This window comes from Miscanthus floridulus, chromosome 17 (genome assembly GCF_019320115.1).
Source record: "Miscanthus floridulus cultivar M001 chromosome 17, ASM1932011v1, whole genome shotgun sequence".
Lineage (NCBI taxonomy): Eukaryota > Viridiplantae > Streptophyta > Magnoliopsida > Poales > Poaceae > Miscanthus > Miscanthus floridulus.
The window spans coordinates 85,879,552-85,905,695 of NC_089596.1; the positions used below are offsets into that span (position 1 = coordinate 85,879,552).

Sequence of the window (26,144 nt, forward strand, 5' to 3'; positions counted from 1 at the left end):
CTTGCTCCGTTTTTCCGTCGGCCTTGCTCATCTCCGGTGAGCTCGCACCATCACGGTAGTGCTCCACCATCGCAGCTAAAGCCAGTTCTAGCTCCGTCTTCTTCTTGCGCATCCACCCAGCCAACTGTGGTTGACTGATTTCACCGAGAATCCACGGTGCGAACCCTTCTTCTTTGCGGCCGTCCGCAGCGCCGCCGAGCTCCATCTCTCCGTGGTCAGCGCTCTCCGGTGAGCCGTTGCCCATGATCAGTGTACCTATGGCTTCGTCTCGATGCTGTGGTACTTAATCCATTGTTGCTTGGTCATTTTGCCCACTGCAGTCGCCGGAACACCCTCACCGACGATCTCTGCTTCGCCGTGACCACCTTGAACGTCGACCTACCTCTCTATTGTTCCTTTGGCTTGTCCATCGCCTTTAACGTGATCGGGGTGAGCTTCTGATTCTTCCCATGCCTTTTGTTTCACCGTTTTTAGTTTCGTTTCGCCGGCGTAGCGCCGCCGAGCCGCCGTGTCCGCCATGGCTAGTGCCGTGCTCGTTTTGTGCCGCAGTCGTTGCAACTATGGACGTCAGTTGATGCGCGTAGTCGTGGGGAGCATGTTGGTGCCTTTGCCTTCGCTGTTGGACTCACCGTCGGCGAGTTAGCGCCGGTCAGCGCCGTCGCCGTCGCGGTCAAAGCTAGAGGTTGGGGATGACAGGTGGGACCCGGGTGTCAGCGACTGTGTAGTTCAAAATGGATTTTTCTATTTTCAGAAATGAATGAATAGTGATGCAATTTGTTATTTTTGTATAGAATTATTTAGAGCTCCAAAAATTATGAAAATTTTTGTGTGAACTCTCTGTGATGTATGTTATTTAGGAAAAATATGAAATATTGTTTTTCAGTACTTTTTGAATGTGATAAAAATTGTTCAATTAATTAATAAATGAGTTCCCAGGATTTTTCTAGGCTTATTTAATTGTCCAAAAATTATGAAATTTGTTTTGTCACTTACTTATCATGTAATGAATATTTACAAAAATTTTGAGGTTAATTGGAACAAGTTGATTTATTTCATAATTCTTAATTAATTAATTAATTCTTAAAAGCAAATAGTAACCTTTAGTGATTTAGGTTTTGTTTGAATTTTTGATTGGGTGATGTCCTTGGGTCATTAATTGATAATGATCTTTGGCAATTGATGTAAGTAGTATGAAAAAGATTTGGTTAGTTTGACTTGTAACTGTACTGCGAAGGAAAGTTGTATTCAAATTATTAATTTTTACATCCATCATCGAGCATCATGTTTCGTATTCCACATCATGTTAAACATGGCATTGTTACTACATGTAGTGAACGAAGGTAACACGTGGTAGTTAATCAAGTTGCGGAGAAGGTTAATCCGTCTATTGAGGTCGGATCGAATACTTGTGAAACGTCGTAGGAACCGGACTCTTCCGTCAATGAAGGCAAGCCCCGGATGCATACAACCCTACCTTGTGTTTTACAAATTAATTTTGCTTTTGCTTTTCTTTACTGCATTAAGTGATTAGGAGTTAAGAAAAAGCCTAATTGGTGCATTACCAATATTGTTTTTCCATATCTACCTTGTTACCAGATTTATTTCTTAAATGACTAGTTATGCTTAGTCATGCTTAGCCGGGTGATTACCGGTCACCTGAGAATTTTAAATGGATCTTTGGTTACTTATGCTATCATGAAATATGAGAATGTGAAGTAATAAATCGAGACCGGGCGAACTCGATGTATGGGAGCCACAAGACATGGAGGTCTTGTGAGTGGGTTCTTTCCACCTGTGTCGATTAAGACACGTCCGTTGTTGAATTGCATGAGGTGAGAATTTATAGTACTAACCGCATACTCCGGTAAGCCTTAACTTGGCAATTCTAGTACAAGAATGGCTACTCGCGCACTGGGAGTGGAGAGATGGCGGGAATAGCATGTACCCACGTGGCCATGGGCTAGATTGGTGGAGTACTGTGTTCTCGGGTGGCGCGGACCTGTTCTTGTTTAGAGGATCCGAGGGTAGGTTGGTATATGTAGGTCGGGGACCTGCATATGTCGTGTGGTCTAGAATTCCTAGCTGGGCTTAATCGGTTTGAATCGTCGTTGCTCCTCGGTTATGGAGACTCAACTCACTATTCATCATCGTAGTAATAAAAACTGGAACTTGAGAATGGTTTGTGAAGGTGTTGGATATGAAGTTTCATGATCTCATTACAAATCATGTCATCTTTGTATATGATTTTATGAAGTTTTACTTTTGAAGTAAAGAATTTTGTTAAAGAGCTTTTACGTAAAAGAACTTTGATTATTGTTAAAGCCATACCTTGAATCCCATGAGCCGGCATTCCTGAGTTCTATCAGTTTTATTTTGGTTAAGTCTTGTTGAGTACTTTTGTACTCAGGGTTCGTTGACCCTTGTTGTAGGTGAGACTCATGAGCAGATCTGTTTTGGATCGTGCTGCATGACGGTTATTCCTTGTGATGACGATGAGAAGTAAATGTGTAGCCCTTGGGCAGGGCAGTTTCATTGTGTGTTTTGTATTATATTATAATGCCACTCCACTATTTCATTTTGTAATAATCATCGAACTTAGTTATGAGGTTTGAAACTACTGGTTTATAAACTAAGATATCGTAAGACTTTTGCTATTTTACTCTGATGTTTATATTTGAATAAATATTGTAATACTGCAATGACTCTGTAACGTGATCCTGCTCGAAAATCGTGGATGATTCGGGGTTCCCCGAGGACACCCGACAGTCTTCTTAAGTTACCAGAAACATATGCATAGATGTCAGAGGTTGTCGGACAGTGACAGATGCATGTGGGCCCTATAATTTAGGAGGTTCTACCACATTCATCATCTTGGTCACCTTGAGTAGCAACTCATCAGCTTGCGGATTTGGATTTCTCGGTACTTGTTGACCCATCTATGGATTAAAATCCCACGTGCCTTGATATCCTAGATTTATTATAATGTGGAGGGTATTATAATCCGTGCCACAGTGATAGCCTTATGGAATCTCAACCTATTGGGTCCTTTGCTGGCTTGCTGCTTGAAGTCTCTGATTATAGACATAAGGATATATATATCTCTATGGATCCTTTGAACTAATTGTGCTATCTTTTGAGCCAACGATGGTATGTGGCCTGATGTGCCAAAATTGATCATCTGGTTTTGACTTTCCCTCGCTGGTTGTTGCACATGCTGTATTGACGGTCTAGGATGGTACTGTATCCGATTTGTAGTAGTACCTGAAGTTTGTTCAAATGAACCTTGAAGTGTCCGGACGTCACCATTACCAGCTGGTGCTGCTTCTTGATGGCTGGTACCAACTTGATTAGTCCCTTGGGTCGACGGATCTGGAATATTATAACAAGTCGATCCAACCTGACCAACTGGAATTCTATGAATCGCCTCTTTTATGGCATTGTGAAATACATCAATGAAAGCTTCATTGCGGCTTGATATGGCGTCATGAATAGACTTGTCTATGGCTTCCGTAAAGAAATGCCTGTCTTTAGCTTCGACTGTATCTATCTGCCCGTGTAGTAGAACTTTTGGCAGTGGAAATTTCTGAATAATTATGCTATCATGCATTTTGGTGCAGGACAACAAACACTTCTTCTAAAATTCTTCTGTAGCTTTATTGATGGTATCCTTATCTTCGTTAGGTAGGTCTTGATAATGTACCATGAGGATGTTGTCGTTGTTGTGAACTGCAATGACGATTGTGGGGTCCCACTGCGCGTGCCAAAAACGTGTATCGACACAAAATTTTTGTCTCTATGCCGAGGACACACGCAGCAAGCCAGAAGGGTCTGCTCGATAGAGCAGATTCACCTAGCTTCAGCATAAGGGTGATCGATCCTATGCAATCTTCCCGAGATGTGCTAGTCAATTTAACCCTACAATTGACAAGGAGAGAAAGCTCATCAATAATTAAGGGCAGAACATGCTGGTGCTGCTAGACAGTTCCGAATGTATGGCTTCAAGAGCCGATATGAGAGGAGATCAACTAAATAGTTGATCGTAGCATATTTACAGGAATGAATCGGTTAAAGCTCATGGGGTTGTATAAGAAGAATCGGTTATCATTCAAGATAAATGTTATTTAGGCAAATATTAATCAATGGCAATAAGGTATCAGCGGTGATCCGTTTATACTAAGCCAATGATTATAAGTAACCGAACTCATTTTTATATAAAGAAACAATTCAACATCACTTAACCATTTAATAGAGATAAATCTAATGAACATGTTAGATCTCATCTATCATCATGACCAATGGGGCATGAGGTAAAATCTTGCAGGCCATAGAAACAATAATAGACTCAACAACTCTAACTCATTACTAATATCAGTGGGGCATAAGGTAAAATCATGCAGGCCGTAATCAAGGGCGGATCCAGGGCCTGGGCTGCCCAGGCTGTAGCCCGAGGTGAGTCCATGTAGCCCCTGTAACATATGTGGTGTTTAGCCTAAAAAAATATGATATTAATTAGACAAAAGGAGGCCTAGGAAGCAAGATCAGACAGTTTTGAACGTGAATTAGCAGCTTAGCCTGGGACACAGCCCCATTCTAGATCCGCCCCTGGCCGTAATACAATAATAAGATCATGGGGCTAACATATCTTTCAACTTATCTCTACTTCAATGATCTCATAATGCGAACTGTTCGTGAACGCATTCGACATCAGCTAAACAGCCGATTCAGGCATAGTGCACAGTTAAGGTCACGTCTTATCAGGAACGAGTCTACCAACTAATGATCTCCGCTCCACGGTGCCAACAGTGGGGTGAGAGGTAGAATCCCATAGGCCATGATGACAGGCCATGGAACGGTTTTCATTAGCTAATAGATCTACTCAAGATCGGACATGCCTTAACCGCACGCTATGCACAATTAAGATTAACGCAAAACAGCCAATAAAACATAACTCATCGCTTAAGATGTAGATTAGATCAGCTTTAAATTAGCAAACGATGAGTTAAACAAGATGTAAGGCTGATCCAAATTAATCGCAATCGGGCAAAATGATATTGCTGTAATTCGATAAACAATGAAAGCAATAGCAATATCGGTAACTTAATAAATCTACCAAAGACTGCCATGCTAAGGTAGAGCCGATAACTTGACCTTAATCTAATTCAAGCAGTGGGGTATGAGGCAGAATCATATAGGCCATACTTAAATTAGACAAGAGTCAATAACTAGCCTATACTAGAGTCGCAGTGGGGGTCAACCGGATCGATGCAGCCATACAAACAGAGGTATAAACCATGACGGTACTTACAGACAAAGCAGTGGAGGTCGACCGGATCGATGTAGCCATACTTGCTAAAGAACTCACCGAGATCTACTCTACTTCTACTCCTAAGGGGTGGCTAGAGCTGAAAAAAGTAATTGACTTTATATTTGATTGGTTGATTTCTTATAATAGCTGGGGTTTGGTATTTATACCCAGAGTCTAACAACGAACCCTACTCGAGTACGACTCAATACAATCTTTGGCATAATGAAAACATTCCTAATTTAAGATAACTTGGACTCTAATATTTCCTTTTTTATAGAGTCCAGCATGTCTTGTCCCAGCGCTGATCATAGCCTCTGTCATTATCTGCTGGCGCTATCTGAAGAAAGCCGATTCTAGTGTTGCATCCGAATCAGCTGGTTTCAATCTGCACATAACTAATCCCTTGCTGTCATGATCTTGGGAGCTCTCAAGCTTCTGAGATCCTTCTTCCAAATTCCGGTGTAAACATAGAAATGTGTGCCGACACAAAATTTTCATCTCTATGCCGAGGACACACGCAGCAAGCCGAAAGGGTCTGCTCGATGGAGCAGATTCGCCTAGCTTCAGCGCAAGGGTGGTCAATCCTGCACAATCCTCCTGAGACATGCCAGTCAATTTGACCCTGCAATTGATAAAGAGAGAAAGCTCATTAGTAATTAGGGGCGGAACATGCCGATGTTGCCAGACAGTTCCGAATGTGTGGCTCTGAGAGCCGATATGAGAGGAGATCGACTAAATAGTCAATCCTAGCATATTTATAGGAATGAATCGATTAAAGCTCATGGGGTTGTATAAGAAGAATCAGTTATCATTCAAGATAAATGTTATTTAAGCAAATATTAATCAATGGCAATAAGGTATCAGCGGTGATCAGTTTGTACTGAGCCAATGATTATAAGTAACCGAACTCCTTTTTATATAAAGAAACAATTCAACATCACTTAACCATTTAATAAAGATAAATCTAATGAACATGTTAGATCTCATCTATCATCATGACCAATGGGGCATGAGGCAGAATTATGCAGGCCATAGAAACAACAATAGACTCGACGACCCTAACTCATTACTAATATTAGTGGGGCATGAGACAGAATCATGCAGGCCGTAATACAATAACAAGATCATGGGCTAACATATCTTTTAACTTATCTCTACTTCAACGATCTCGTAATGCGAACTGTTCATGAAAGCATTCGATATCAGCTAAACAGCCGATTCAGGCATAGCGCACAGTTAAGGTCTTGTCTTCTCAGGAACGGGTTTACTAACTAACGATCCCCGCTCCATGGTGCCAACAGTGGGGTGAGAGGTAGAATCTCATAGGCCGTGATGATGGGCTATGGAACGGTTTTCATTAGCTAATAGATCTACTTAAGATTGGACATGCCTTAACCACACGCTATGCATGATTAAGATTGACGCAAAACAGCCAATAAAACATAACTCATCGCTTAAGATGTAGATTAGATCAGCTTTAAATTAGTAAACGATGAGTTAAATAAGATGTAAGGCCAATCCAGGTCAATCTCAATCGGGCAGAATGATATTGTTGTAATTAGATAAACAATGAAAGCAATAAGCAATATCTATAACTTAATGAATCTACCAAAGACTGCCATGCTAAGGTAGAGCCAATAACTTGACCTTGATCTAATTCAAGCAGTGGGGTGTGAGGCAGAATCACACAGGCCATACTTGAATTAGACAAGAGTCAATAACTAGCCTATACCAGAGTCACAGTGGGGGTCGACCAGATCAATGCAGCCATATGAACAGAGGTATAAACCATGACGGTACTTACAAACAAGCAATGGTGGTTGATCGAATCGATGTAGCCGTACATGCTAAAGAACTCGCCGAGATCTACTCTACTCCTACTCATAAGGGGTGGCCGTAGCCGAAAAAAGTAATTGACTTTGTATTTGATTGGTTGATGATCTTTTATAATAGCTGGGGTTTGGTATTTATGCCCGGAGTCTAACAATGAACCCTACTCGAGTATGATTCAATACAGTCTTTGGCATAATGAAAACATTCCTAATTTAAGATAACATGGACTCTAATCTTTCCCTTTTTGTAGAGTCCAGCATGTCTCGTCCCAGCGTCGATCATAGCCTCTGTCGTTATCTACTGGCGCTATCTAAAGAAAGCCAATTCTAGTGTTGCATCTGAATCAACTGGTTTCAATCTGCACGCAACTGATCCCTTGCTGTCATGATCTTGGGAGCTCTCGAGCTTCTGAGATCCTTCTTCTAAATTCTGGTGTAAACACACAGCCATAGGAAAAATTGTAGGGTGACGGTGTGGTGAAAGAAAAGGGATCAGAGAGAGGGCCTCTAGATCCAACCTGTCAACGGAGGACTCACCACATCGCTAGTCGAGTGGGGTGAGTACGCACGCCATCCCCGTGCGCAGGCCAACAACGGCCATTGCTCCTCCACCGCTGCCCTACTCCTCATCACCTTAGGCAGATCCAGTGATGATGGTGCTATGTAGTATCTGTCAAGGGGAGGAGCGAACGGGCTCATTGACGAAGATGATGGCTAGGCGGCGGCCGGGAGCAGAGGGGGCGAGGTGTGGGGGATGATTGAGAATCGGAGGAAAGCAAACGAGGACGGGAGAAGTGGAAGAACTAGAGGGAAGCAATTGGAGCACTTGGTCCATGCGGCCACACCGGACCTCGAGCGATCTGTGTGGCTAGGGTCTCCGTGTTCGGTCGCCTCTACCTCGGCCTCGATGCGCTTCTTGTTTCTCTTGAGCGCCTCGCCGACCTCCTTGGACATGTACTTCTCGTCATGCTTGGCAAGCACCTTGGTGCCACGCAAGAAGCATGCGCACTCCCATGCCTGCTCGGTGACCTTCCTCCCATCATCATGATGGTGGAGGTCGTCGGTGAAGGGCTTGAGGAGGCCCTCGACGATGATGGAGTGGCCCTCGTGGAAGAGGTCGGGCAACGCGCCCTCATAGCGGATGAGCATGTCAGTGATGAGGTCCGTGACGATGAACTCGGTCTCGGGGGAGGATGGCGAGGGGTGCGCAATGGAGCCCTCGAGGACGAGGCCGTCGAGGCGGATGCGGGACTTAGAGGGGTCAGCAGTGAACTTGGCGAGCGCATCGGTGGGCGTGACATCGAAGACGAGTTGGTCCTGGAACGTGGCGAGCACGGTGACCATGAACCTGGCCGTGCAGGCAAAGGCGAGCCCATAGGACCAGAGGCGGCATGTCTATAGCTGCCATGCGCTGGCACCGATGTTCGTGGTGCTCGAGTGGGAGGAGGGCCCCGACCGCCACGTGGCCGAGGCGAAGCTATGGAGGAAGGGGCCAAGCGGGGCGACGGTGGGGGTGGGGGTGGCGGCCGCCACCGTGGTTGCGCGGGGTGGGAATGGGTCCCTGTGTGTGGAGGAGGGTGGAGAGGGCGATTTTTTTTAACACTTTTTTAAACTAATTTTAAATCTAACGTTGCTTTTTTTCTTTCAAAACTAACACTTTTGATCGTGCCTATTGCCATGGCACGACGAAGGCGCGGTAGGAGGTTGATGTGGCGATGACCGACACTGTTGACTGGTGATGTGGCAGGGTCTGCCGTGCCACCAATCATAGCGCGACAGTAACTGTACAGTTTAATCGGAACTTTCTGCGTCAATCCTTTTTTATTACATCTTGTTTTTACTCATATATTGTCAGTTACTCTATGCATTGCTTGACGTAAAATCATAGTAGATTTGTTTCTGTCTTTTGCTGAATTTTTTTCACGGCTCAATAGAGAATTTGATAAGCCAATGATTTTTTTCCGTCTTTCATAATACGGTTATCCACCATGTTAACAAATCGATTACGAAAAATTAGATCGAATTTTGCGGGGTTTTTTTTTCTACAGTACCTCGACATGACATGAGCGTGAAAGAGGTTCAAGAATCCGTTTTCTTTTTATAAGGGCTAAAAATGAATCACTTATTTTTTTGGCTTTTTAGCCCCATATTGTAGGATCAACAACAACGCAACCATAGACCCCGGCTTCCTCAACCCCTCACGTAGCACGATCGACTACTGCGCGTCTAACCAGGGTGCCTTCTTTGATGATTTTATGGCGGCGATGACCAAGCTCGGGAGGATCGGGGTCAACCAGTCAAGACGCCGGCCACCGGCGTCGAGATACGCCGGGAGTACCGGTTCTCGAACTAGTTGCTACTTAATCTCATGGGTAGTGCTGCCGTGACGCATTGAAACGAATATAAAGCAAATAAATGAAGTCCATGCGCAAGTTGACAAGCTACCATATAAAATTTTCATTGGTTTGACATAAGTTCGACATAACATAACCAACTAAGCCTGCAAGTTTTGGACACCAATATTCGTTCGACCTAACAAACTAAGACATGGGAGTGTAAGTATCCCTCGGACGCCTCTGTCTCTTTAGATTTGTTGGCAACACATTAGAAGTGTAGCCAACGTTGGTGTGGTCATGTTGCCAATGCATACGGCTCGTACCCTATAAGTATATGATATACACGATTACTTATAATCTTTATGATCGTCAGTTCATGGACCCTACCTATTTAAAGAACTACCTCTGTTAGTACCTGTGAGGCTCCTTGAGTACCAAGCGGAGCATCACCTAGCTGAGACATGCTGATCTCGTCCTACGGCCAATCGTCCAACTGGTCGTGCTGTCTATAGAAGCTCGGGGGTCATCGTCGTTGTCCTCGCTTGCAGGGTCCTTTCCAGCGCTATGATGTGGTGGTGTACACACTACGGAAGTGGCACCTGTCACCGGCTAAGAAGAGTCGGCTGGTGTCCTCAAAGAGGCTGAAGACGTGCCACCCGACCACGCTGGGAGTGTCAGTTTCATCCAAGGAGTGTCCATGCAGCTCAGCTTCTGAGCTAGCTTCCTATAGCTCTTCTTCACTTTCTGCGTAAATAGACATTAAAGTTAGTGTATTTCCCAAACGCATATACACTAAAGAAACATTTTCGGAATGGACAAGTTTATGTTTACCTCCACAAAAGCCTCGAGAACGCCTGACCCTGCCCTCTAGATTCATGAAGCCGAAACACTACTTTGTTGGACATTCTTGACAATTATGTCACCTAGGTACAGAAACGCGGTTGGACAGTTTTAGTACACATACTTAATACTAAATGGATAATAAATTGTACCATTCAAGTATCTTACCACATATCTTTGAAGCGGGACTCTCTGTAGCTGTGTGTCCTCCCTAGTGGCAACGTCGTACACATCTTTGATCACATCTTCCTCTGAGTCCTCGTCAATCGCCTCCTCAGTGTATGGGAGGCTTGATATGTATCCTCGTAGACCTGTGAAGCCACCGCATGTACTCGTCGAAGGTGTTCTGGTTGTGTGGAGGGCCCACATGGACCGACTACCGTTCCCTATTCTACCACAAGTGGATGTGCGAGTTGTGTGTCACGCACCAATCCTTGGTCTTGTACCTCTTCCTATGGTCATACCTACAACAAAATAATGTTAGTTGTACCACAAACACCTCTGAATTGTAGCTTTGTTATTAATAGATAACGCACCCATGTAATTCTTGGTTGGTGGAGTAAAGCGATGGTGAGCAGCCTATCATTCTTCCAAACTCTCTGTAGATCTTGATGGGCAAGTGAATCTCGATGATGTGGAAGAAAATATGAGGGATGTTGCAGCAATACTTGTCTGACTCGTCCCTAGTGATTGGACTGAGATAGTACTGGAGCTCCAGAGCATCCCAAGGACACCAATGTACCTGAACATTTCGTAATTGAGTTAGGTTGTGATATAGCGTACATCGAACAAGACACATGTATGATAGTAAAGAGAGCGTAACCTGGTGCTGTGTTAGGACATCGAGACCGTCCATGTACTCCTTGTACATATGCCTCGCATTCCATCTAACTAACTCTGCTTCCATCTAGATATACAGAGCTATAGGGAGTATATCTTGCCTGTTCCATTGGTGCATTGAACATGATAATGAATTAGCCATTAATAATCTCATCATATGTAACTGCCTCAAAGAATATAGTGAACCGAAGTACTTACCGATAAACCAGTATTAAGGGGCCTCCCAATGGGCCATCGTTCCCAACACCAAACCTGGAGTAGGTAGGAGCAACCCCTAAGGTTCGCATACCCTAAGGTGCGACGGTAGGCAACACATAGCTATCGATACGTCCATGCTAGGACTACGCTACCCTAGCTGTACGCCGCTATGTTCTTCCATGGCTGGCGTAGTATGTCAAGGAAGATCCAGTTGATGGTGTTGCCCAAGGCATTTGGGAAGAGCAAAGCACCAAGGAAGTGCTAGAGCCACACTCTAGTGAACCTGTCGATCTGAGCCTCCTCAGCCTATGGGTCTAAGTAATCAAAGCGCTCTATGATCTAGGACGATGAAACACCAAAACTTTTCTTAAAATTCACCAAAAAAGAGACCCGATGGCTGTAGGAAAGCAATGCAAGTATTAAATAGGCTTGAACTGCTCACTTATTTTTCTTTGAAACCTCATCGTCCGGTGGAAGAAAGCCAGTGAACTGAGCCACCAGCTCCCTCCAGTGATCATTGTCAACTATACCTGTCACTGGAAGTCCTCCCAACCGAAGGCCAAAGATAGCCTTCACGTCCTGCATGGTCAAGGTCATCTCGCTGCAAGGTAGGTGGTGAAAGCTCTAGTTTGGTTTTGGTGAATTGATGAAACCATAAGTGCTAACATAGTTTATCAAGTGATCATGAGATAGGTAGCACATTCTAAGTGGTGAAGCAAATGAAGATCATGCCATGATGATGGTGATGCCATGGTGATGATCAAGTGCTTGGACTTGAAAAGAAGAAAGAGAAAAACAAAAGGCTCAAGGCAAATGTATAAATGGTAAGAGCTATTTTGTTCTGGTGATCAAGACACTTAGAGAGTGTGATCACATTCAGGTTTGATAGCCATACTATTAAGAGGGGTGAAACTTGTATCAAAATGCGGTTAACAAAGTGCCACTAGATGCTCTAACTCATTGCATATGCATTTAGGATCTAGTGGAGTGCTAACACCCTTCAAAACATTTATGAAAATATGCTAACACATGTGCACAAGGTGATACACTTGATGGTTGGCACATTTGAGTAAGGGTTAGGAACACCATCGGCGGAGTGTCCGCCCGTAGAGTGTGGATAGTCCGATGGTGCCACCGATGCTCTAGACAGAAAAGACGGAGGTCACTATAAGTGACCTGACGCTGGTCTTGATTGGACCAGTGTGTCCGATCAGTGGTAGCAGAGGGCGCGTAGCGTCGGTCTCTGACCGGACACTGGGTCACTTAGTGACCAAACGCTAACAGGGTACATCCGGTCCTACTGACGTGGCAGCACATAGGGGAGTCATCGTGTGACCGGACGCTGGGTGTGTCCGGTCGAGCATGACCAGACACGTCCGGTCGTGAAAAATCATCTCTAGATGCTTACTGGAAACGATCGAACGCTGAGGTCCAGCGTCCGGTCACTTCGCAGCAACACGTCCGGTTATCACTTAACCGTTGGGATCGAGCGCTCAGTATTTGAAGAGAGGGGACCATGGCGTGCATCGTGCGACTGGACGCTGAGGTCCAGCGTCTGGTCAATCTAACCGGTGCGTCTGGTCAGCCCGTGTTCTGTGTAGTGAGGAGCCCAACGGCTCTATTTCGTGGGGGCTTCTATTTAAGACCCATGGCCGGCTCAAGCTCACTCTTTTAGCCATTTGTATTGACATAGCAACCTTGTGAGCTTAGCCAAAGCCCTCCCACTCATCTTCATCATAGATTCAATATCTTTGTGAGACTAGGAGAGAATCCAAGTGTATTACTTGAGTGTTTGCATCTAGAGGCACTTAGTGTTCGTGTTTCACTGTGGGATTCGCTTGTTACTCTTGGTGGTTGCTGCCACCTAGATGGCTTGGAGCAGCAAGGATCATCGAGCGGAGGTTGGTGATTGTCTTCGATCCCGATCGTGATGATTGTGAGGGGTTCTTGACCTTTCCCCAGCGGAGAGCCAAAAGGTACTCTAGTGGATTGTTCGTGGCTTATGTGATCCTTATCTTGTGTTTGTTGTGTGGCACCCTATTGAGGGTTTGGCGTGTGATGTCAATTAGCGCGTGAACCTCTAAGTGAGTGAATCGCCACAACGAGGAGTAGCTTGTCGGCAAATAAGTGAACCTCGGTAAAAAATCATTGTGTTCATCATTTGATTCTAAGGTGATTAGTCTTCATTTATATTGATTCTTGTGATTGATTGGTTCACTCCTCGATACGGTGGTATAACTATCTTGCCCTCTCTCTTTACATTACCGTAAACTAGTTATCAAGCTCTTTAGTGTACCTAGTTGTGAGAGCTTATTAGTTTGGTTAGTCTGGCTCTTTAGTTAGTCTTTGAGAGCACACTAACTTAGTGTAGTGCCTAGCTATTGTATGGTTAGAGAAAATAGAAACTAAAATTATGGTAGGTGGCTTGCTTTTTTAGTAGGCTAATGCAACACTTGCTTCACCTTATAATTATCTAACCGGTTTGTTAAGTGTTGTTGTAGAAATTTTTATTAGGCTATTCACCCCCTCTAGCCATTTGGACCTTTCAGGTGGAACGTGTGGGTCTCAGGCCTCCATCTATTATAAGAATAGAACGACTGTTAGTTGACTCAAATTTGTTATAAGAATATTTAAGTACAAAGAAGGCACTTGCACCTGTCTATAGCTGCAGTAAGTAGTGTTGGGTCAAGGGATGGAAGACCGTAGTTGATAACACGGACAAGCTCGAGGAAGCCGACACATCGTATATACGGTGCGTAACGCTCGTCCCAATGGTGCGCCCGGGTGTGCGTGCAGGGCCTCAAAGGAGGCAAGGCCACCCCTACGTCGGTGTCACTCAAGATGTGTGCTCAGTGCTGATCGTCGTACTCCACCTCAAGAATGGGATACAACGGGTGCTGCGTGGGAGGGGCCATCCTGTTACAAATTAATAAACAAAGGGTTAGCGTATTCAAATTAACAATATTCAAATTAACATTATGTAGCATTGCAAAATTTGAGCTACTTGTTATGCAATACGAACACAATATAAAAGCACATGTATATATTCAAAGTAACATTAACAGACATATTAAATAACTTCATTAGGAAAATAAGCATTTGACGAAACTTTATCAAATCATCCAAATCGACGTATCACGCACTACTAAGTACCAACACTTGAAAACTAGTATCTATATCCAAAATCCCTAACGAAATAACTAACTATAAACTAAATAATAAATACCTAATCAATCCCTAAACCTAAAATCCTAACTAACAATAACATAAATCCTAACTACCTAACCAAACCTTAACTATACTACAACACACAACCTCAAATCTAAAAACTACCTACCTAAAACACAAACAAATTCACTAACCTAACTATCCTAAATCAATAGCAATCATAAAACCCTAACTATCCTAAATCACTTACCTAACTATCCCAAATCACTAACTATCCTAAATCAATAACAAGCATAATAACATGAAATCGAGAGAGAGATACCTTGAGTGGGCGGCCGTCCAGGCGCGTGCGGGCGCTGGCGGCGGGGCGCTGCGCGGCGGCAGGTGGGCGGGCGGGCGGGCGCTGCACGGCGTGCATGCGGGCGGGCGGGCTCACTCGCGATATTTATCTGGTCCTGCAGCGCTATGCACCGTGGCGCGTCAGTGCCGTGTCAAGATCGGTGGCGCGGCAGACCCTGCCACATCACCAGTCAGCAGCGCCGGTCCTCGCCATGTCAGCCTTCTGCTACGCCACCATATATGGCAATAGGCGCGACAAAAAGTGTTAGTTTTGGAAAAAAAACAGTGTTAGATTTAAAATTAGTTTACAAAAAGTGTTAAAAATAATAAAAAATCTGAGAAGGCGCCGCGTTAAAACATCACCTCGGCGTGAGTATCTTTGGCGCTAAGCACGATGCCAATAACCACGACGTTAGACTTGACGTCAAGATCCACGGCGCCGAGCTGGCTGCCAAGTCAGCGTCCACGTCGTCAACGTGGCCCCGACCTAAACGCCAAACCCTCTAGCGCCGAGATGTGTAACCTCTGCGCCACCAACGATGCATCCGAGCTAAGGGTTCAGATTTTAAAAATATACCTTCAGAAACATATTTGTGAATAACTTAAAAAAAAAGACAAAAAAAAAAAATTTTCGGGACATGCTACCATGTGAATCTCGACAAGCTGCTAGAGGCGTGCCCCCGGCCATTGAGCGCAACGATGACGCTGGCGCGGCCTAGCCACCACGCACATGGTACAGCAGTGACGATGGGTAGGCCCTGATCAACATATAGGCTAGGAGAGCATCAGTTTAAATGGTTTTCTACTACCCTCGCTAAACTAACAAACCGGTACCAAGAATCATATATATTACTCGCCTCTCTGGTATGGTTTTTGTGACGGCTTCTCCAATAGCTTAATCAAAAGTCATGTTAAACATGTACACACGACAATGACTTCTAAAGACAAAACCAAGCTAAAAACTGAAAAGCCAAAGCCATTTTTGTGTAGAAGAAAAGCCACTGAAACGTGGCTTCATCGTTTTTAAAGAAGTCCAATCCCTAGCAAAGAGAATATATATACTACCAGCAATCCCGCACCACACGAACTCAATCAATTAACAACAGTACCATGATCTCACCCTCCACATCCTCTTCCTCCATCGTCACGGCATTATGGCCCCCCTGCCTTCTAGTCACGTTAGTCTTGTTTGTAGATATTATGTCACTAGACAAAAATGATTTAAAAAATGCTAAAATCTTCTGCATATTAAAAAAAATGAATGATATATCTGTGCTTGCTTAAAATGTGAAATCACGAATATACTACTAGCATCACATGAACTCAATTAAATAACTACCACACCATGATCTCACCCTTGACCTCCTCCTCTATCGTCGTGCCCATGTGGATCCCTGCTGCCTTCTCCTAGTCATGTTAGCCTTAGATGTAGTATGTTGCTACATAAAATTGATTCTTTTTAAATGCTAAAAGCTTCTACATGTTTAAAAAATAAATGATTTATCTATGCCTACTTAAAATATGAAATCTCGAGTATATTACTACCACCAAATGAACTCAACCACTGAATAACGTTACTGTTGATCTCACCCTCATCGTGGCAATGTACACAGTGGATGGTTCTACCTTTTCCTAGTCACACTAGCCTTGGTGGTAGATAATATGCCGGCAAACAAAATTGAGACTTTTAAATACTATGGGCGTGTTTGTTTCACGCCGAACCACGCCTCGCGTAAGCCATGGCTGCGCCAAAATGCGGCGAATGAAACGGCCACAACACCTGTGGCGTGAGTTGGCGATGAAAATGAACTACGCACGTGTGGCGTGAGTGCGGTGTGCCAAAACCGCGGCGGCAACCAAACAACGATGCGAGACGCCACAGTTTTATCGTGGTGGTCTGCGGCGCGTGTAGGCGTGAACCAATCACGCTCTAAATCTTCTGCATATTAAAAAAGCATAATATATCTACCCTCGCTTAAAATATGAAATCTCGAGTGAGACGAGGGACCGGCGCCAAAGGAAGAAAGCATTAGTTGCACCGGTTTTTCATCCATCACCGAACCAACACACCTAATAACAAAGACAAGACACATCATATTAGACGACTATGGTTAATGGTCAAGCACCTCTCGTGATTTCGCCGCTCTACTCTTGCTCCTACGCCGTTGCGGCAACAATGCCGACCCCTCCCAATTTCTAAAAGTTTGGACTCCCAAAACCAGAGAAATGAGGTGCTTCCGAGGTTGATGTATTGGCAAGCAAATTTGTTCCATAGTCTTTGAAATTAAACGCATGCACACGAAAAACCTCATGAATGAATCACCATCGCTGCCCGGTGGACGAAGGCGTGGCATGGTCGCCCCCACTCGCCAGTCAGTCAGTCACGACGACAGCCTTCGCCCATCCGTCACCCACGGGCCACGACCCCACGACCCCACACAAGATTTGATTTTGAAATGCTAAAATTGTGGAACAACCCGAGCCAGACGGTGGCCCCACTGCGCAGTGGCCAGCGGAGCATTAATTGCAAGCGATGTCCCACTCCCCTCCCCCGACGAAACCAGCAACCCGGCAGCAAGGACAGCAGTCAGCAGACAACAGTGCATCTGCGCCGCGAACCGGCGCTCCAGTCCAATCAATGAACGAACACTTCCCATGATCTCGTCGCCCACCTCCTCCTCCGCCGCCGCCGCCGCCGCGGCGGCAATGGCGACTCCCTCCCTCCTCCGCCTCCTCCTCCTCCCCGTCCTGGTCCTCCTCGCCGCGTCGGTCGGGGCCGCCGCGGCCGCCACCGTGAGCGACGACGTGCTGGCGCTGGTCGTCCTCAAGTCGGGCCTCTCCGACCCGGCGGGCCGCCTCGCGCCCTGGTCCGAGGACGCCGACCACGCCTGCGCCTGGCCGGGGGTCTCCTGCGACCCGCGCACGGGCCGCGTCGCCGCGCTCGACCTCCCCGCCGCGTCGCTCGCGGGGCGCCTCCCGCGGTCCGCGCTGCTCCGCCTCGACGCGCTTGTCTCGCTCGCGCTCCCGGGGAACCGCCTCTCCGGCACGCTCCCCGACGCGCTGCCTCCTCGCCTCCGCGCCCTCGACCTCTCGGGCAACGCGATCTCGGGCGGCATCCCCGCGTCGCTCGCGTCCTGCGACTCGCTCGTGTCGCTCAACCTCTCCCGCAACCGGCTCACCGGCCCGGTCCCCGATGGCATCTGGTCGCTGCCGTCTCTCAGGTCGGTGGACCTCTCCGGGAACCTGCTCTCCGGGAGCGTGCCCGGCGGGTTCCCGCGGAGCAGCTCGCTGCGTGTGGTGGACCTCAGCCGCAACCTCCTCGAAGGGGAGATACCGGCGGACGTCGGTGAAGCTGGGCTGCTCAAGTCTCTTGACCTCGGGTACAACTCGTTCACCGGCGGCCTGCCCGAGTCGCTGCGCGGTCTGTCCGGGCTGAGTTTTCTCGGCGCTGTTGGCAATGGCCTATCAGGGGAGCTCCAGGCGTGGATTGGGGAGATGGCGGCGCTGGAGAGACTGGATTTGTCTGGCAACCACTTCGTCGGCACCATCCCGGACGCCATTTCGGGCTGCAAGAACCTGGTCGAGGTCGACCTCAGCCGGAACGCGCTCACTGGGGAGCTCCCATGGTGGGTGTTTGGGCTACCACTGCAGCGCGTCTCCGTCGCTGGAAATGCACTGTCAGGGTGGGTCAAGGTTCCCGGTGATGCTGCTGCGACCCTGGAAGCACTGGACCTCTCAGACAATGCTTTCACCGGTGCGATCCCGTCTGAGATTACCACCCTTGTGAGATTGCAGTACCTGAATTTGTCCTCGAATTCCATGTCGGGGCAGCTTCCTGCAAGCATTGGGCTGGTGCTTGAGGTGTTGGATGTGAGTGCAAACAAGTTCGACGGGGTTGTACCACCGGAGATTGGAGGTGCGGTGGGGCTCCGACAGCTGCTGATGGGGAGGAATTCACTTACTGGAGGCATTCCTGTGCAGATCGGCACATGCAAATCCCTGATTGCTTTGTAAGTGATCCTTTTCGCTGGCATTACCCAGTTCCTAGTACATGTGCATGCATGTTTAGTGGTTGACTAGATGACTACTAGTTTCCATTTGTTTTTGTCGTGTTAGTTTTTACTAGTTCTCTGCTTCCTAGGTTGCAGGTCTCATTTAGAAAGCCATAGGTATGTCTTATTTGCTGTTTGGAAGCACTAAACTGAAAACATGGGTGACATCTTTGTCTTGCTGCTTTGCTCTTATTCCACTGTCAGGTTCCATGCTTCTCTTGGATGCACTAAAAAACATGAGTCAAATTGTGCACAAATGTTGTTGCTGATTAAAAAAAATTATTGCAACAAACAAGGCAAAGCGCACCCTTCCCCATACCCCGCACAGAGCGAGAGCTCTCTGCACTGAGTACGCCCTTTTTTTAACAAACAAGGCAAAGCGCTTCTGTCGATTACTAGGCACTAATTCAGGTGATGGGTTATTTAATTCTCTTCTTTCTTTGCAGGGATCTATCACACAACAAACTTGCAGGACCAATTCCTATGTCCATGGGTAACCTTACTAGTCTTCAAACAGTTGATCTCTCAGATAACTTGCTGAACGGCACCTTGCCGATGGAGCTCTCTAAACTTGACAGCCTGCGTTTCTTCAATGTCTCTCACAATTCATTGTCAGGGAGCCTCCCCAACAGTCGCTTCTTTGACAGCATCCCTTATTCTTTCATCTCCGACAATGACGGCCTTTGCAGTTCACAGAAGAACAGTTCCTGCAACGGTGTCATGCCAAAGCCAATTGTTTTCAACCCTAACTCCTCATCAGACCCCTGGTTGGATGTTGCCCCAAGTTCCCCAAGGAACCAGCACCAGAAGAAGATGATATTGAGCATCTCCACACTCATCGCCATTGTGGGTGGAGCAGTTATTCTTATCGGTGTGGTCACTATAACAGTGCTCAACTGCCGTGCCCGTGCAACAGTATCCCGCTCGGCACTTCCCGCTGCATTGTCAGATGATTATCATAGCCAATCAGCTGAATCTCCTGAAAATGAGGCCAAGTCTGGGAAGCTCGTCATGTTTGGCAGAGGCAGCTCGGATTTCAGTGCTGATGGGCATGCATTGCTGAATAAGGATTGTGAACTTGGGCGTGGAGGCTTTGGTACTGTTTACAGGGCAGTGCTCAGAGATGGCCAGCCAGTGGCCATCAAGAAGCTGACAGTTTCAAGTATGGTCAAGTCAGAGGATGACTTCAAGCAGCATGTCAAGCTTCTAGGCAAGGTGCGTCACCATAACATTGTCACGCTCAAAGGATTCTACTGGACTTCCTCACTGCAGCTCCTTATATATGAATTCATGCCTGCTGGGAGCTTGCATCAGCACCTGCACGAGTGCTCATATGAGAGCTCGCTTTCATGGATGGAGAGGTTTGACATAGTCATTGGTGTGGCCAGGGCACTTGTGCACTTGCATCGCTACGGTATAATCCATTACAATCTGAAGTCCAGCAATGTCTTGCTAGACACAAATGGTGAGCCCAGGGTTGGTGACTATGGTCTTGTGAACCTGCTGCCGATGTTGGATCGCTATGTGCTCAGCAGTAAGATCCAGAGCGTGCTGGGATACATGGCACCTGAGTTCACTTGCAGGACGGTCAAGGTCACAGAGAAGTGCGACATATACAGCTTTGGAGTGCTGGTCCTTGAGATTTTGACAGGCAGAAGGCCCGTGGAGTACTTGGAAGACGATGTCGTTGTGCTTTCTGATCTGGTCAGAGGTGCGCTTGATGATGACAGGCTGGAGGACTGCATGGATCCACGGCTATCAGGTGAATTTTCGATGGAGGAGGCCACACTGATCATCAAGCTGGGGCTGGTTTGTGCATCTCAGGTGCCTTCTCAACGACCGGACATGTCTGAGGTTGTCAGTATGCTTGAGATGGTGAGGAGTCCTCAGGGTACCCCAGAAGATGATCTGGTTTGAGATCCATTTACTAGAGTTCTTTTCTCATTCGTTTTTGGGTAGATACATGTTGGGAAAAGGGGGCAAGTGGGGTCAGAAAGTATGTTAGGATTTGACTAGTGAGTTTAGCTTGGTTGCAAAGCTGTTGCTTTTCTTAAATTATTGGTCAGTCCCTTTGCGCGTAAGAAAGTATGGTACTGGTACATCAGCGCGATTAATCCTGTTATCGGCTAGTTAGGCTAATCCTGGATATGCTATACAAAAATTCTTCGCTTTCGGAGCCTTTTTCTGGTATGTGATATCTTGTTGAGGCTCAGTACAGATGCGGCCTGTGCCGCCGACTGCCGTGTACTCGACCGGGTCCAGTTGGCTGGCTGGTCAAGGCACGTCGGGGACGTTTAACCGAGTTTGGCCCAGCGTGGAGTGCTGCCGTATAGGTTAGTGTCGTCAAGGGAGAGGCATCGACGTCACGTGAAGGTGAACAGCAAGCAGAGAAGCTATCTGGACCGTCGTGGAGGAAGAATGATTCAACCTCAGCTTAGAAAAAGCTACCGGGAACGTCACGTGAAGTGAAATCTCTCGGTTGGCCAGAACTCGCATCATCTGCGTGGTCATTTGTTGACAGTTGGACAACTGAGTGTAGGAAGACGCGGTGACTGGGGATTGTATAGTTGTTTCAACCTATGAACATTTCTGAGGAACTCCACTGCCCTTGGTGGAATGGTGGAAAAAAAGATTAGAAGTTTCTAAACACACACGAGACACGGCGGTGACATAACCTATACGTGATTTTTCTTTTATTTTTTTCAAAGTTCTAATCATGTTATTTTTTTTAAGAAACGTAATCATGTTATTTTCAGAGGGTATACCCACAATTCCACGGAGAGAAGAGTTTTCACTGGATATTTAGTGGGCAAAAGTGTCCAAGCAGCCCCAACAGATATACAGTGTCCATGTGAGAATGTGACATACTTCCTACGTCCTAAATTATAAGTCATTCTAACTTTCTTGGAGAGTCAAAGAATTTCAAGTTTGATCAAAATTAAGATAGATTTACAAAGATTTATGTCATCAGATAGATATACTATGAAAAATATAATTAATGAAAATTTAACGATACTTATTCATGAATGTTATTAATTTTTTATAGAAATTTGGTCAAAGTTGAGATGTTTTGACTATCGAAGAAAGTTGAAATGAATTATAATTTGGGACGGAGGGAGTACATCTGTTCCGAGGACATATAGAACAGTTACTCCTACGAGCAACAAATACTTGTTTGTTCAGATAATCACATGCAAAACAAGACAAACAAATAGGTGAGAAAACTAGATGGCTCAACCAAAAGACATATTTTCGTGTCAGCGGATGCATTGCAAGCATGTACCGATCCACTAATGTCATCCTGGACCTCTGTAACAGTAGACGATATGTTGGGTTTGGTTATCCTTATCCCCGGCTCTGACCAGATCAAACTTACAAATGTTATGTTGAGTCAATCTATCAAGCTTTTCGTTCTCCCCTGTCGAAGAACCTAACCATTGGCCATTGGCCCTGTTCTTACCTCCCCTCGCTGATCTATCTTAATTTGTGAGAGAAAAATACTATTTCGGATGAAAAAAGAAGCAGTTTAAGACCAAGTGAACAAGACCGTCTTGTTCACTTGGTCTTAAATTGCTTCTTTTTTCATCCGAAACAGTGTTTTTCTCTCACAAATTCCTCCAGATTCATCTAGATTCCTTCAGATTCCTCCAAAATTCCTCCAAGCGAACGGGGCCAATATTTGTGGCAGCTCAATCCGGGAGACTTATCTCTTTGGCTTTTGACAATGGTTCCTTGTTTGGTTTCATTTTTTCTTGTAATCTGTATATCTATACTTCCTTCTATGTTAATGCAAAATTGCAAGCACAACGGCGCTACTGCCAGCACTTTTTTTTTTTTTTTAAAAGGTGAGGAAGAGCTTGTCATACAGTGCAATCTGCCCAGCTTGATTCAAGTACTAGTTAAGCCCAAGTGAATGTCCAAGATGTTTTCAAAATGCATGAGTCCAGTCATCAAGTTTGACCACAAAGGTAAATCCACAGCTGAACTTGGCCACACAACAAACGTTGCCGTGGCTCCAACGCTGCGTATATCAGACTAAAAGTATCAGTATCACTATCGGGAATATTGACTGGTCTGACTAATAGTAACAGATGCTGCATCGTAGTAGTAGTATATTACTATGTTCTTACCTCCCCTCCATCTCCCTGTGTTATCTCTGTCAGTCATGCATTCTGCTTTCTTCCTTCTCGTGTACCTCCTCTACTCCCTGCATGCTCCTGCCTGTTCTGCAACAACAGATTCCATTTCAGCCGGTGAAGCGCTCATTGGAGACGCCAAGCTTGTCTCCAGCAATGGCAGGTATGCGCTTGGCTTCTTCCATCCAGGCAGTAAATCCTCTGTCCGGCACACTCCCAAGCACTGGTACCTAGGAATATGGTTCAACAAGGTCTCCCAGTTAACTCCAATATGGGTAGCAAATAGGGAGAGCCCAGTTATAGGTCATCACAGAATGACAAAGCTCGCTATCTTTGAGGACGGCAACCTTGCCATCTTCAACCAAGCCACCAAATCGGTGGTTTGGTCGACCCATGCTAGTATAACAGCCAAGAACTCTACGGCGGTGCTCCTGGACAATGGAAACCTTGTCTTAAGGGACGCAACCAACTCCTCCAACATCTTATGGCAGAGCTTTGACTACCCTACAGATATCTTGCCCCCTGGTGCAAAGTTTGGCATAGACAAGACCACCGGTCTGAACCGGCGTGTTATTTCCAAGAGGAGCATGATTGACCCATCTCCCGGCCGCTATTGTCAGGAATTAGATCCTACTGGGGCTCCCCAATTTGTCTTCAAACTATGTAACACGTCCATAGTGTATTGGTCTACTGGGGAATGGAACGGCCAATACTTCAACGCAATGCCTGAAATGGAAGGGCACACTCTGTTTGACTACAAGTTTATCAACAACGACAAAGAGGAGTACTTCCAATACATATTACTAGAGAAAGAATTAATAACTATTTGTATTTTGGACATATTTGGTCAGAACAAGCTGCTTATATGGCTTGAGGACAAGCAAGAATGGACAGCAATTTACACCCAACCTAAAGATTTATGTGATATATATGCTACTTGTGGACCATTCACTATTTGCAACAGCAATGCACCTTCACCATGCGATTGCATGAGGGGATTCTCATTAAGGTCACCTGAGGACTGGGAGCAAGGGGATCATACCGGTGGTTGCACAAGAAATACACCATTGGATTGCAGCACCAGGAACCATAGTGGAGCTAAAACGACAGATAAGTTCTACCCATTGCCTGATGCAACACTGCCTACAAAAGGTGACATTATTGGTTCTGTTGGGAGCACAGAACAATGCGAACAAGCATGCCTGAATAACTGCTCTTGCTCTGCATATGCCTATTCTAGTGGTGACAGATGCTTCCTATGGCATGACGACTTGTTAAACATAAGCTATACCAATGGAACCACCGATGATGGGGGGATTCTGTACCTTCGCATTGCTGCAAAAGATGCATATAATTGGAGAAATAGTAAGAGATCAAAAGGAAAGATCATTGGGGCTATCATCGCTGCAAGTGTTGTAGTTCTGAGTATGTTATCAGCTTTTTTCATGTGGATGACCTTGAGGGAACGATCTTTTAGCATATCGAATGATGTTCATGGTGGAAATGGAATTATTGCTTTTAGGTACATTGATCTTCAAAATGCAACTAAAAATTTCTCTGAGAGAATAGGGAGTGGTGGTTTTGGATCTGTGTTCAAAGGGCTTTTAACTGACTCGACAGCTGTTGCAGTGAAGAGGCTTGATGGTGTCCGTCAAGGAGAGAAGCAGTTTAGGGCTGAAGTGAGTTCCATAGGAATCATCCAACATATCAATTTGATCAAGCTAATTGGCTTCTGTTGTGAAAGGGATAGGAGGCTGCTTGTGTATGAGCACATGCCAAATTGCTCCCTTGATGCACATATTTTTTATAGCCATACGGCGGTCCTAAATTGGAGCACCCGTTACCAGATAGCTCTTGGAGTAGCAAGAGGGTTGGCGTATTTGCATGAGAGTTGCAGGGATTGCATCATACACTGTGATATTAAGCCAGAGAACATACTTCTTGATGCATCATTCATACCTAAAATCGCAGACTTTGGGATGGCAAAATTTTTAGGAAGGGAATTTAGCAGGGTTATAACTAGTATGAGAGGAACTGCAGGGTATCTCGCACCCGAATGGATCAGCGGAGTGGCAATTACATCAAAAGTGGATGTCTATAGCTACGGGATGGTGCTGATTGACATTATATCAGGAAGGAGAAACACATGTAAAGAAAATACTAGTGATGATGTCCATGTTGCATGTTTCCCAGTGGAGGTTGCAAGTAAACTCCTGAATGGAGATATTGGGAGTTTGTTGGATGTCCAGTTATCTGGTCATGCTAACTTGGATGAGGCTGAGAGAGTATGCAAGGTGGCTTGCTGGTGTATCCAGGAAGAGGAGTCAGATCGGCCAACCATGGGTGAAGTAGTACAAATTCTTGAGGGTTTGTTGGAAATTGATATACCGCCAATGCCAAGATTTCTTCAAGCTATCACAGGAAGGTCACACTAGATATGCTCATAGAGGCCTTTTCTGATTATTTTCTATCTCTCTTTTCCGTATTCTTATCTTCTTTGAGATCTGCACCTAGTCCTTTATGATGGCAAGGGTTACCTCATGTATGGTTAAAATAAGCTTATGCTCGATGAAAAGCCTCTGAGGCTTTATGTGATGTAGTAATATATAGAGCAAGACTCAGCATCAAAGTTCAAAAAAACGTTAAGCGCTAAGTGAGCGGTGACCCGCCGCTTAGCGCTTAAGCGGGCTTAAGCGTTCTAAGCATTCTGTACTGTAGCAAATTAGATTCATGTAATAGGCTGTCAACTTGAGAAGTATAAATAAAAACATACCTCATTTGCTCTTGTTCCTAGACTTGTACAGTTGAGCAATTGTTGGACTTGTACAGGTGCAACTCAGCAATTGTTGGTTTCATGTTGTAATGTTCCTAACAACCACAGATATGGAAAACATCAAATGTTGATTAGGTTCATAAAACAAAAAATATACCTCGATTAAATATTTATAAACAGATAAGACAAATAGCAATGGCAAGAACAACGGTGTAACAGTACTACACCACTACTTAGTTCAAAGGAACATAACATTACATCTGATTATCTGAAGTTCATAAACCATAGATTAAGGTCCTACTTAGTTTCAAATTAAAAGATACAT

General features: G+C 45.4%; 2 protein-coding genes and 1 pseudogene across 2 annotated transcripts; 2 read left to right on the forward strand and 1 right to left on the reverse strand.

Moving 5' to 3' along the window:
- Window positions 1-7,851: 7,851 nt before the first annotated feature.
- On the reverse strand, window positions 7,852-14,937 carry LOC136515903 (cytochrome c-type biogenesis protein CcmE homolog, mitochondrial-like; annotated as a pseudogene).
- A 2,522-nt stretch (window positions 14,938-17,459) lies between these two features.
- LOC136516936 (probable LRR receptor-like serine/threonine-protein kinase IRK) lies at window positions 17,460-21,079 on the forward strand. The gene is made up of 2 exons (XM_066510440.1): window positions 17,460-18,868; window positions 19,357-21,079. The coding sequence occupies exons 1-2, from the start codon at window positions 17,514-17,516 to the stop codon at window positions 20,825-20,827; spliced, it is 2,826 nt and encodes a 941-aa protein (XP_066366537.1). The 5' UTR covers window positions 17,460-17,513; the 3' UTR covers window positions 20,828-21,079.
- A 1,996-nt stretch (window positions 21,080-23,075) lies between these two features.
- LOC136515904 (G-type lectin S-receptor-like serine/threonine-protein kinase At2g19130) lies at window positions 23,076-25,758 on the forward strand. Its single transcript, XM_066509362.1, has one exon. It carries the CDS (start codon window positions 23,076-23,078, stop codon window positions 25,479-25,481), a length of 2,406 nt encoding a protein of 801 aa, XP_066365459.1. The 3' UTR covers window positions 25,482-25,758.
- The last annotated feature ends 386 nt before the right edge of the window (window positions 25,759-26,144 follow it).

Excerpts from the sequence above, each read along its gene's own strand:
- LOC136516936 (XM_066510440.1), top strand. The coding sequence starts at position 17,514 with ATGATCTCGTCGCCCACCTCCTCCTCCGCCGCCGCCGCCGCCGCGGCG. Across the intron at positions 18,869-19,356 it reads TGCAAATCCCTGATTGCTTT|GGATCTATCACACAACAAAC; the intron begins GTAAGTGATCCT and ends CTTTCTTTGCAG.
- LOC136515904 (XM_066509362.1), top strand. The coding sequence starts at position 23,076 with ATGCATTCTGCTTTCTTCCTTCTCGTGTACCTCCTCTACTCCCTGCAT.